General features: G+C 35.6%; 1 protein-coding gene across 2 annotated transcripts in view; it reads right to left on the reverse strand.

Moving 5' to 3' along the window:
- Window positions 1-13402, reverse strand: part of LOC107556545 (ribonucleoprotein PTB-binding 2-like) — a 78254-nt gene that overhangs the window by 61033 nt on the left and 3819 nt on the right. For both annotated transcript variants that reach the window (XM_016239689.1, XM_016239688.1), the window contains exon 2: window positions 2379-2445. In XM_016239689.1, coding sequence (XP_016095175.1) covers window positions 2379-2445 — 67 coding nt within the window. The remainder of the gene's footprint in view (window positions 1-2378; window positions 2446-13402) is intronic.

Here is a 13402-nt window from a genome sequence, read left to right on the forward strand (position 1 = left end):
TCAGTGATTGTCTTCTGGACAACTGTCAGATCAGCAGTCTTCCCCATGATTGTGTAGCCTAGTGAACCAAACTGAGAGACCATTTTGAAGGCTCAGGAAACCTTTGCAGGTGTTTTGAGTTGATTAGCTGATTGGCATGTCACCATATTCTAATTTGTTGTTGAGATGAATTGGTGGGTTTTTGTTAAATGTGAGCCAAAATCATCACAATTAAAAGAATCAAAGACTTAAACTACTTCAGTCTGTGTGCATTGAATTTATTTAATACACGAGTTTCACAATTTGAGTTGAATTACTGAAATAAATTAACTTTTCCACGACATTCTAATTTATTGAGATGCACCTGTATATATTTAAGAAAAATATGTTGTTTATATATTAAATATATTTATATATAATATAAATTATATGAATATAAATATATACATGTAAATATTTTCTAAATATATACTGTATGTGTGTGTCTGTTATATATACAGTACATAATAAATACACACAGTACACACACATATATTATATACACAAAAATGTTTATTTTGGATGTAATTATTAATCAAGATTAAGCGTTGCCCAGCACTAAAAATAATAAATGTTTTATTTACTATCTTTAATTAAATAGTGAAATGTAATATTGTATATACTGAATAAGACATAATATCATCAAAGATTATTTATATCATTAAAATCATAAATATTTGCATCGACCAATAAAATTGTAGGGTTAGAGGCTTAAACAATGTTCTTATCTATCAATTATTCTCTTGAATTTCAAGGGAAAGGAGGACTGTTTTAGAACTATTGTTCCAGGACCAACAAAGAATGCTGATCCAGGAACACATCCTACTTGGCTACATCACTTTGTGCAACTCAGAATAGATTTCACCTCTAATGAACCCTATTACACTGAAGCATTACAGCTTTGATCATTCACAATTTTTCATACTGGCATTAATATATTCCAAATGATGCTAGAACATTTTAACTGAAATGAATTTGCCTTTAATTTTAACAAAAAAAAAGACGAAATTAGAGCAGATTTTTCAACAATATTTCAAAGCAAGTTGCTTGTGGCACTTTTCAAGACGCTGCTAGCACTATACATATCATAGCAGTTCTAAAATGTGAGAATGTTGAACATTTGGCCAGGTTTGCGTCTACTATCTTGCACAAAATTTTGATGAAAGGTTTGTTGTTCCATCACAACAACATTCATAGAGAATTGCTGCATTTAGAAGAGAAACTGTCATAATTACAGTAGCTGAAAGATTTAAAAGCGATTTTCTGAAAGGAAAATGCTATTTGACTTGCTTTTGGATCAATACACACCCCCCCATGAACAAGACTAAACATATACTACACCCTTGTTTCCTGAACTGACTTGGTAAAGGTTGTGCCAAATGTAGGCAGTCTGAAAAATTATGTGTCCATGCTGTTTGTTTACATTTTTAAGGCATGGAGGAGTGTGAATGTTGGTCGATGAGGGTTAAGACAAGTGATTATGGATCACTGAATGTGCTAAACCCAATTAAAATGAATTCAGAATTGAAAATGTTTGGCTAAATGCTACAACATAATTTACTTGCAGCAGCAGTAATGATTCAGTCATAAAGCAACTGCAATACTTTACATTATCAGCCAATAATTAGCTAATAATATCATTTTTTCATACATTTCTCGCTATGACTAAGTCTTTCAGCAAGCCTTTCCTCTTATTCAGGCTGCAAAATTTCCTCTAATTTCTCAAACTGAATAACAGAACACAATTTTGCTTAACTTCAGAGCATTTTGTTTATCTTCCCTTATTTATCTTCAAGAATTTATTGTCATATGTTAGACTTAAAATTGTTTTTCAGCATGGATGACAATGACAAGCTTAATTTGTTTTGGAAGTCATCCTGAGCTTTCAAATTGTCTGGAATCCAGTTGAAGTAGGACGTATTAGATCATTATTTTAAGTGATGGACTGAAGTTAAAATAATATTACATTTTATTTATAATTTATTTATAATGAAGTTAAAATTATATATGAAATCTAAAATGCACTGCTTATTTGATTCAGTATTTCGTACGGAACAAAAATAGAAAGAGGACAAATCAACACAGTGACAGAATGTACAAACTCAAATAACCTCAAAGCTTCTCTTTACTTCAAAGGAACAGGCAACATTTTTGCAGTTACAGAGCTGAGACCTTTCATCAAGATAGAACAATTCTCTGTAAGTGCTCTTCACCACCACACGTAATTAACATCTCAGGTGCGTTAAGTAGGCAAATGTGTGGTGTTTTTTGAGAGGTCTGGATTCTGATGGCTCAGATGGAAGAGAACGGTTACCATTAGAAACATGAGAGTAGAAGCATGACTGAAGGAGGCCAATTACCTGTTCCTTTGTTCCGGTCCACAAAACAGTATTTGAGCTCGTACTCGCGTAAAATTTCATGGACCTCCTGGGGGAAACAAAAAGAGAGAAAAAGTGAGCAAATTAATGCTACACTGTATTGTATGTTTGCTTTTCGCTACACAAATATATATATTATTAGCAGTTAGTTAATAACAGCATTAAATAATCAAAATTGTGTCAGGGAAAGACTACCGTTGTCATACACCATAGATAAACTACAATTCACATTTTTTTAATAATAATTAAAAAAAAACACACACACAAGCACATCACCAAAATGCACTACATTCAGTAGTAGGCTATATTTATCCACTGCATTATTGCACTGTAGTCTGTAGTAAGGACTCTTTCTGAAAAGTGGGTCTCTATTGCAGCAGAAATTTAAACAAAATATGACTAAGTAATAGGCCTGGGCGATAAAACGGTATCGATATTTATCGACGTACACCTTCTTCAATATCGATATAAAACATGTTCGATATAGTGGACGATATAGGCACGTGCTATGAGTGACGCAGACAGCACACACAAACACGAACATGAGTGCTGTACCTGTCTGTGATGAGGAGATTGTGAATAAAAAAATTTATATTAGTCGAATTTAAAATAAACATTTGCATTTGAATGCAAAAATAGTACAATCGAATGTTAGGTGTGCATCAGGGAGCGTCATCAGTGGAGCACGTGATGCGGTGATGATGATGTAAGTGACGTTGTAGTTTAATGTTTTGTTAGTCTAGCCCACGAGACGCACAGTTGCTGCGTTACTGATTCAAAATATTAGAGAAATATAGAAGCTCAACGTGTAGAAGATCTTGATTAGGTTAAAACCGAAACCAAGCCATTCACACAGAACGCATATTCAGCACATTTTCTAGACGGACAAATATGACTGCTGCACTCGCGAAAGCCATGCAAAGTTAAAACAGTTTAAACTTTTAGAAAACACGTCACGAATTTGTGGAGGTTTATTCTTTTTCACTGCGTCTCATGTTTTTAAAGGCAATCTGTGTGATGGGTGATTTGGCTCTTTGTATTAAGCAATGCATAAATACGTGATGCTGTTTTGTTCATAATTGTTTATGCGATTTACAAAATTATATTTGAGTTAATTTAGAATGTACGTTTTTTTATAGAGAGTTATTTCCTTGCGTTGACAATTTAATGTGCTGCAGTGCTGCATTGCTGCTATTTTGCTCATTGCGCCCTTGGGAAACAAGCCAAAAGTTTAACCTATTTAATCTGCATATAAAACATTAGAAATTAGATATTGGTTTAATTTTTATTTTGTGTTTGACTGTTAAAACAAAAAAATATTTGTTGTTTGTCTCAATAAATCTAGTTAATTTAAAAATAGTGATTAAATGTAAAAAAAAAAAAATTCTATTGCTCGTTTTAAAAAAGGTTATAAAAAGTGTCAATAATTATCGATACCGAACGATATGAAACATTATATCGTTGATAATTTTTTTTTTGCTATATCGCCCAGCCCTACTAAGTAATATATAAATATATATAGCCTCATACTAGTGATTTGAAGAGATCCATAACTGGTTTAACAATGTGTTAACTTTATACGGAAATAATTTTTCTTGCATGCATATACAGTATATTGTATAGTGCTGATGATTTAATTTGTGCGAGGAAAGAACATTGGCACATTATGTGATGTCGTAATTGGCCTCCAGCCATCATTTAGAGAGAATCTGAGATATAAAATGTCTCTTTCAGAAGGGTTTCTCCATTTTCTAAAATCAAATAAAGGTGTACAAACATATATTTGGTGAAACACATAAAAAGAAAAACATAAAATATCAAAGATTCAGTAATAATAAAATTCAGAGAGTGATCATCCAGACGCAGTATATGGGGTGCCATACAAATTTGTTATTTTATCATTATGAAAATCAATACAATGATGGTGTGGCCATGACAATTAAGATTTCCAGCGTGTCCGCTGTTATCCATCAGATAAACACACACATACGCTGTCTCATAAATCTCTTCCTCTTCCCTTTTATGCACACACAGCAGGCCCTGCTGTCACATCCCGAACGCGTGTTAACAGAGATAAACCAGAGGTGTCCACACTGGCTTTGTGTTTTCTCTAGCTGGTCATAACGAACATCCAGAAGGACACACTTGATTATGACAAAGGGACTTCTGGATTCAGCAGGCGACATGGCATACTGCAGCAGCATGGGGCTGTTAATGTGTGCTGTGCTGAGTTACTGTGCACTGTGAGATGCACTTTCATGTAATGCCGGCGGTCTGATGAACAATGATTTTGCTGAAGACCTAAAATTGTGTATTTGGTCATGTAAATGAATCCACATCAACTGAGCAGTATGTCAATATGTCTTTTGAAGAGACATGAACCGTTTATTTGATGAGCCGATTTAATTTAGGATTTCATTTACACATAAAGTGATCAATGCACACCAAATATGTTAAACAAAAAGCTCAACTTTATTTGCTTGATGCAAAAAAACAAACTTTGGTTCTTGTGAAAACTCAAACGTGCTTGTCAAGGACAAGCCTCATTGGTTCTTGCACGTCAAGCAAGAGCTTCCAGTGTTTGCCACAGACTTTACACTATTTGTGGCGGCATATACATGCAAATTCATTCTCTGCCAGCAGGTGGCGCTTGTAGAGCGGGAGATATAGAGGTTTCCCCGGTAACGGCTGTACACTAAGGACCCTATTTTAACGATCTAAGCGCAAGGTCTAAAGCGCACTCCGCAGGTGCACTTAGGGCGTGTCCGAATCCACTTTTGCTAGTTTAACGACGGGAAAAACGGTCTAAAAGGGTTGTCCCTATTCTCTTAATGAGTAATGGGTGTGTTTTTGGCATAACGTGCAATAAACCAATCAAAGTCTCATCTCGCATTCCCTTTAAGAGCCAGTTGTGCTCGCACCATGGCGAATTTGCTATTTACATGGAGGAATTTGCAAGCGCAAAGACAGAACGCATCTCCAGAGAGGAAACGGATCTGCTCGTGCGCGAGCAAATAGGTAGCCTAATTCTGATACATGCAATGACTATCCATTATGACATGTAGGCATTTTTACATTTATGTAGCCTACACAATAATTTAAATCCTTTAATTTTTTATATTTGGCATGTTTGTGTGCTGCTGCGCGTCCCTGTGTGTGTAATAAGCAGAGTGTACATGCGTTGTGCACCCGCCTATACTGACGTGCTTTTTAAATGACAAAAAAACTACTGCGCCATTGACTTTAGACCAGGTATTAGTTGGTCAATGGCGCGGTCTATTTCAGTTGCCTCAAAATAGCAACGTGCCAGCAATGCGCCTGAACACACCTCGTTTTCAGACCAGTACGCCCATGAGCGCACAAATGGGCGCAAGTGCATTTGCTATTTAAACAGCGTGGCGCAGGACGTGAAAATGCATTGCGCCAGGTGTATGATAGGGCCCAAAGCAGTGCTCCGCTCACAAATGCTGCTTTGTCAGACAATTACATGCAAGATGAAACGAAAATGACATCCAAAATTTTCTGAAGACAGTCGGATTCCTTCAGAAATACAGTGATATAAAAACACCCGCACCGTGTTTAGATTTTGAAACGCAGTGAATAGCAGTGCTCAGTTTATTCAACGGAGCCTTTTGGAAAATCTATTTGTGGCGTGCCGCCACAAATAAATCAATGTATGTGAAACACTGGCTTCCGTTTACCATATTTGATGTGCGCTACGCATTTACATTAATTAATGTTTATATGTGAATAAAAACCACTCTAGGGATGTAACGGTATGAAAATTTCTTATCACGATTATAGTGACCAAAATTATCCCGCTTATCAGTATTATCACGGTATTGTTAAAATGTGCTGGAGATGTTAAAAAAGTACTTTTTTGTTTGCATAATCACTAAAACAATAACATTACCAATGATGTTCGGATTTTAAATGACAACTTGACTGACAACAGTTTAATAGCATGTTGAAATATCTAATGTAAATGTTCAAATAAAGCTTTGAAAAAGTTTAATAAAAAGGTAAACCTCACATTTCAGCCTTTAAATAAAGAAAAGATATAAGTCAAAATGATAATTGATTAATAAATGAGTATATGTATTTTATCTGCTTTATAAATAATTCTAGACAACTTATCTGAATTGTTTAAACGTGTAGAATTCACATAAGCTTGTTTTTCATCAACTGGTCAAAATTTACAGCAGGGCATGCACATTCTGTCCGTTTTTGGCCAGACAGAAACTGCACACAGGCTGAATGTAAATATAGGCCTCTGTAAATTCACTCGCTGACAGCAGGTGGCGCTTATGGAAAAGCTGAATTAGAGCTGTTTCCTGTATATATTCATTTGTATAATTCCCTTAGCCCTCTTTTAAAACCTCCCAGCTTTTCCGCCCTGTTTTCACTCAAAACGAAACTACTCCGCGTGCTGTGCACACGTGAGACTGTTACTTAAAACTGTGCTTTATGTTGGACAGTATTTATTTATTGCCAGTTGTTCAAATCGCATTAATCTAATACGGTTTTAATGATAATTAAAAGATGAAATGGTAATACTAACCGTGGGGAATTTTATCATGATTTATCGTCAAACCGGTAATCGTTACATCCCTAAACCACTCGATTCATAATAAATGACATATACAATACTTACTTTTCAGATCTTGAATCATCAAAGATTTTTTTACATGGACTTTCAGTGGAGGGATAGACATCACAGGTTTCATTAAAAATATCTACATTTGTGTTTCAAAGATAATCAAATATCTTTGGGATTGGGGCATGTGTCAGTCCTGTGTCCCTGCGTCTTGTGTGTTTCTCCCTCTATGCCCATATTTGGTCCTTCCTGTTCCTCCTGTCCTCATTTATTTCTATATGCTTTAGCTGTGTTCTATTAATTTACTCGTTTCCTCCTTGCATTTAAGCCCTGTGTTTCCCTGTGTCTGGCATCTGCTGTTATATGTCATTTTATGTGCTCTAAGTCTCCTACGGTCCCCGAGTTCCCAACGACTGGATTAATAAAGACTGTTTTGTTGAAGAGTTCCTCGTCTCCTCGTTCCCTTGCTCCTGCGGAAACGTGACAGCATGAGGGTAAATTATGTAAATGATGAGGGAATTTTCATACGTGTAATATGACACCCTTTAATAAAATGTCTATGGTTTTGTTTAAATTTTGTTCTTTCAGGAGACTGACAGATCCCTGGTCATTGTATTTCACTGCATGTACAATAGCAGATATTGTTCAAAACTTCTATTTTTGTGTTCCACAGGAGAAAAAAAAAAAGCAATGAACCCTTTTCTCAGACTGTGATGACGCATTTCAAAGGTCATCAGCATTGTAAATTGTGCAAAGTTTTTATATATATATATTTTTTGTAATGTATGTACATTTATAACACTATTCGTATTATATTACCTTTGCATCAAATTATGAAAAACTAGTTAATGCTGCTGTGAGGGTGTTTCTAATACAGCGGCTGTGGGAGTGATGGTAAATTTGACATTGTTCTCTCTTCTGACTGATGTTATCAATCTCTGCCTATTTTTTCCTCTTTTTAAAAGTCATGAAAACACTATCGTTGAGTTTTCTTTTGCCGTTTGAGCAAATGGGAATGCAAAAAAATATACGTAGTCTCCCATTGACCAGCTCACCCAACTATGATGACTTCTGCTTCTAAAAAAACACGGAAATGTGAAAAGGGTCCATACAGGTTTGGAACGACATGATTGTGAGTAAATAATGAAAGACAGACATGAGTATTTGAGATAACTTAAGTCATATTTGTCAAACTATTAACACATTTATTTCCTTTATGTATGAAAACCAAATAAAATTAAGCAGTTACATGCATTCTAATTTGTTATATACAGCACATAAACTACTTTTCTTTTTTTTCTTTTTTCAACTTCACATTCTGTACAGTCCTTTGTTTAATGGAAGTACACTTTGTCTAATTCACTTTCTTTGCCATTTCAAAGAGCAGTGCACTCCCTCCCTCTACCTCTAATTAGAGTCAACAAGACACTTTCCACACAAGTCTGCCTCACTTATGGCTTTCTCTTAACACAGCGCATTACACATGCATTGTAATGGCCCATAAATGGCCAGAAAGCCTGAGTGAGCATCTAGATCCCATTAGATATGGATCACACTGTCAGGACCAGCATCGGTCCGCTATGATTCAAGTAAACATCTGGGACGGTTGAAGGCTAACAGAAGGGAGGGGGGTTACTGCCCTTGATTAATGTTTATGTGCCTGTTCACCAATGAAACACAGGTCATGCTGCATGTGACTTAATCAAATGCTTTACAGACGGTCTGTGTTAACAAGGGATTAAAAGACAGAAGTTAAAACCAAAAGAGAGAGCAATTTATCAGAGTAAGAGTATAAATATGCTCACATGTTAATCATTTTGTACTGCTGAGAACTCAGACACTTTGTTGTCTCTGAGAAGACATGGCCAGGATGAGATGTGTAATGTTGTGTGAATGTGTTGTAAGGCCTGTGACACTGATGAAAGCTGCTAGCTACTATATATCACTACACAACAAACAATTTTCACTACACTGCTTTTTCACTTTTATTCTGCAATGTGCAAAAAATGCAAATTGTGCATTTGTCATTTTCACTCTAGTGATCATCTTTTAGTAAGTTCCTCCCCCTTGGGTACTCTTGCTATGTAGGACAAGCTTTTCTACTAGCCTGGGTTCCTGGCACTGTCAAATATGGATTGAGAACTAACAGGATTAGAGTTGGGTGAAATGACCAAAATCATATCATGGTACGAGTAATTTTTTTTTTCATGGTAACGACATATCTATATCTATATAATAATCTAATAATTATAATAATTTATAATTTAATAACTATATTGTGAGATATTTATATATATATATATATATATATATATATATATACAAATCTTTGAATGGCTAATGAAAATTTAATTTCACAAACCTTGCAAACTTAGTTGAATCCAGTTGTGAGATCTTGTGAAGTGTGCATGTGACCTGCATGATCGCGTATTCTCTGCATGACTTTCGGTCCATGCAAATTTAATGCTTTAAACATTAAATTCGTGATTTCAAATTATACAGCGCTTTATGCATTTGCCCACAGTCATATTTATGTCATTTTCACTGTGCGCTGTATGTAAAATGAGTGTTACCTTGGCTTTATTTGAAAAAATATGATTAATGCACACAAACTTCCCAGAATACTGAGTGCTCTGTTGGTTACAGTTTACTTCCCTTTTAATTATAATTTGATTAAATGTGAAAAATACTTTCACATTATTTGTGAATACTTTGTCATTTAAAGTATAAGTATGTTTATTTTACAAATTTATTTTTTAATCCATTTTCAAATTATTTACAACTTCTTAAATATTAATTAAAATAAATACAATTATATCGGCCATCCTGCTTTCCAAGATATAGGCATCGGCTGTCAAAAAAACAATATCGGTTGACCACTAATAAAAACACTGCATATTCTTCACTGTGTAAATTAAATATATATTTCTTCTTATTAAAGTTACAAAAGTGATTTAGTCAAGAGCAGTAGAGATTTTCTCTCTCTCGTTGTTTGATTAACATGAATGACAGACAGCAGGAATATTAGACTGCTGTCACTTTATGAGCTGCCCAGGTCCAATATACTGTTACACATGTGTTTTCTTTCTCAGCTGTTTGCTTTCACTTAAGACCTAAATTACAATGTTTACGAGGATAGCGCATGCAAAAGTTTTCTTGACCACATAGCACAGCAACGTCATTTGAGCGTCTAACCGCGATTGAGGCGATAGTCCAAAATCAATATCAGTTTTAGAGGTCGACCGATGTATCGGTTTTGCAGATTAATTGGCACCGATAGTTTTTTGCTGGAACTATCGGTTATCCGGGTTGCGTCCATTGCTGGAACCGCTGAGAATGGTCTGATGTCATTATACAGTTCGACAGCGGCCTGGTTGAAATCACTGACAGCACGTGCTATTTGTTTAGACACGTGATACTGCACGCTGAACAGAGCGGGAAACTTCAGACGCGGATTTAAATGCAGCCGCCAGAAAATCCTGCTGCGCCACAGAGCGCCATTACACTCTCTGACTGAGCACATCAGAGTTTCACTCTCCACCAAGCGATCTGTGCTGTTTTTCAGTTCATCTGAATGGATGTGCAACTGTATTTAATGTACCGTAAACTCTAGTGTGAAGGCGCACGGTTCGCCATCGTTTAGTTTCACACACATGCAGCGAGAGAGAGAATTGATGCGCTACCTATGCGCGCTACATGTAAACGATATTCTTTGTTGTATTTTGCTGTCAAAATAATGGAGTTCCTTTGGAATTCTTCAGCTTTTAAGAACTACCGCTTTCTCCGGTAGTGGGTGGAACTAATGCGCAAATGGCAATCTCATTGGCTGGTGCTCACTTATTATCGTCCCTGTTTTGATTTCAGCAAATTAGTTCGAGTGAAAGCACACAACCTGATTAATATTCATGAATCCAGTAGCTCATTAATCCTAGGTGTGTTTTATATTGTTCTTATTAGTAGAATTCGTATCATTATTATCTTATCAGTATTTTTGTTAGTTTCCCCCAATTTTAAATTTTTTTACAGAAACACTGAATGACCAAAAAAGCACCAGCACCAGTCCGAAGTTCAGTTAAAATGATTACATATATATATATATATATATATATACACACACACACATATATACATATATATATGTGGCGAGTAAACGAAAACATTTACTAGCCAATGGCGATTCATTTGCCAAGGTGTTCGCAGAGTGCTGTGTATATAATTTTAATGCTATGGCTTTTGAGTATATATTTAAAGATACCAGCACCAGTCCGAAGTTCAGTTAAAATGATTAATATGCATTCATACATTGCTATCAAGTTTTAATTCTAATTACTACAGTTCTATCATTAAATAATATTGATTATCATATTATAATGCTTGACTGACTGATGTTAAGAGTGTACTTTCAGATATTTATAAAGCTGTGCATTTTTACAAACAACACACACATATATATAGTTCCACCCACTACCGGAGAAAGCGGTAGTTCTATTATCTAATCAGTATTTTTGTTAGTTTATACCCAATTTAATTTGGGTATAAACTAACATATATATATATATTTATATATATATTTATCAGTCTGGCGAGTAAACAAAAAAAAATTTACTAGCCAATGGCGATTCATTTGCCAAGGTGTTCGCAGAGTGCTGTGTATATAATTTTAATGCTATGGCTTTTGAGTATATATTTAAAGATGTGCATCTTTAAGCATGACAGTTGAAATGAAATGGTAACACTTTAAGTCCATTTGTAACATTAAGATTAATGAAAGCTGTGTATTGAAAGTATTGTTCCTTGTTAGAGTGTTAATTTCAAATTTTTTATTATTATTATTATTACTACTACTACTAGTATGGTTCAGTACTGTTTTTTTTAATAAAGCATTATTTTAGTTTTTGTTCAGTATCCATTTGAAAAACTATCGGTTAATTAATTGGTATCAGCCTATCAGTGGTCCAACCTAGCTATCGGTATCGGGAAAATCCACTATCGGTCGACCTCTAATCAGTTTAGTCATATTTCTATCGGTTAAATTGTGTCTACCGGTATTTCACCCCCTCCTAGCAGTACCATCATGAATCAGGAACACCTTCTAGTTTATGTGTGCATTTAGTCCTAGTAATTACATTTAGTCACTGATTTCAAGCAGTATTGAATATTTCTACAACATATTTACTGTAGTACTTAGGGTTGGGCCAATAGACAATGCCATTGTCCATCACAGATGGCTGACAGACATCACAATGTTGAGCCAGCATCGTGATTCGCCCACCCTCCGACATCTGCTCCGCATCGCTACTTACACCATGTCTACACCGGACGCGACAGTTGTCAAAGAGACCGTTGCAAATCATTTGAACTATGTGTCAGTATGCCATAAATAGAACGAGGCAACAGCATCCAGTGTAGACAGCATCACTGATTATAATAAGTTCTATCCACCTTATTCTTGCTGTAAAAATGGGCACGGCCATTTGTAATTTTTATGGGACTGGCTTCCGGTCTAATCCGCATCCAGCCATTTTTAGCATTTTGTTGCTTGATATTGCATATTGGTGTATCTTGTTATTTGAATGTATTATCTTAATTATGAACACACTTGTTTGTAATGCAAACAGTTTTACCGTTTACTGCACGTTGTTATTCTTCTCAATATTTCTCGCCCATAGGCTTGCTTCCGCGTTGAAGAGTAAGGTGAATAGTATTTTGTTGCATCGTGCCACACTGCTCACGTCCGGTGTAAACACGGTGTTAGAAGTCAGCTGCTGAAAAGTGTGCCAAAATTTTAATTGCTGATGAGATAAAGATGGAAATATCTAGTGGAAAATTTTAATCTTATGTTTTTAATGATATCATTGTTTTCAGTATTTGGGGAGATGGCCATCTAGCAAACTGATACCAACACCCCGCCCCCCCCCACACACCCATAGACACCTAAACCATACATATATGACATAGGCACTAAATCATAATTCAACATAGGGCTGGACAATAATTCAATATCAATATGTATCGCGATATAATTTTTTTCAATAACGGTGATATGATTTTTAAACACATTTCCGATATTTCGATATACATTACCAGTGTTTCCCATACATTGATTTATTTGTGGCGTTTGACTTTGTTGAATAAACGAGCACTGCACGTTTCAAAATCAAAACGCGTCGCGGGTGACTGTCTTCAGAATAGTTTAGATGGCATTTTGATCTGATAAAGTAGCGTTCATGAGCGGAGCTGCTTTGTTTACAGCCGTTACTGGAGAAACCGCTAGTTCCACCGCTCTCACAGCGCCTCCTGCTGGCAGACAAGCAGTTTGCATTTTCAAGAATAAACCCATTTCCAGCAACATGCACACGTTTCATACTCGTTATCCTGGTTAATGCACGCTTCAATCTATAAGAATAAT

Source organism: Sinocyclocheilus grahami, unplaced genomic scaffold, assembly GCF_001515645.1.
Source record: "Sinocyclocheilus grahami isolate Dianchi unplaced genomic scaffold, SAMN03320097.WGS_v1.1 scaffold572.1, whole genome shotgun sequence".
Lineage (NCBI taxonomy): Eukaryota > Metazoa > Chordata > Actinopteri > Cypriniformes > Cyprinidae > Sinocyclocheilus > Sinocyclocheilus grahami.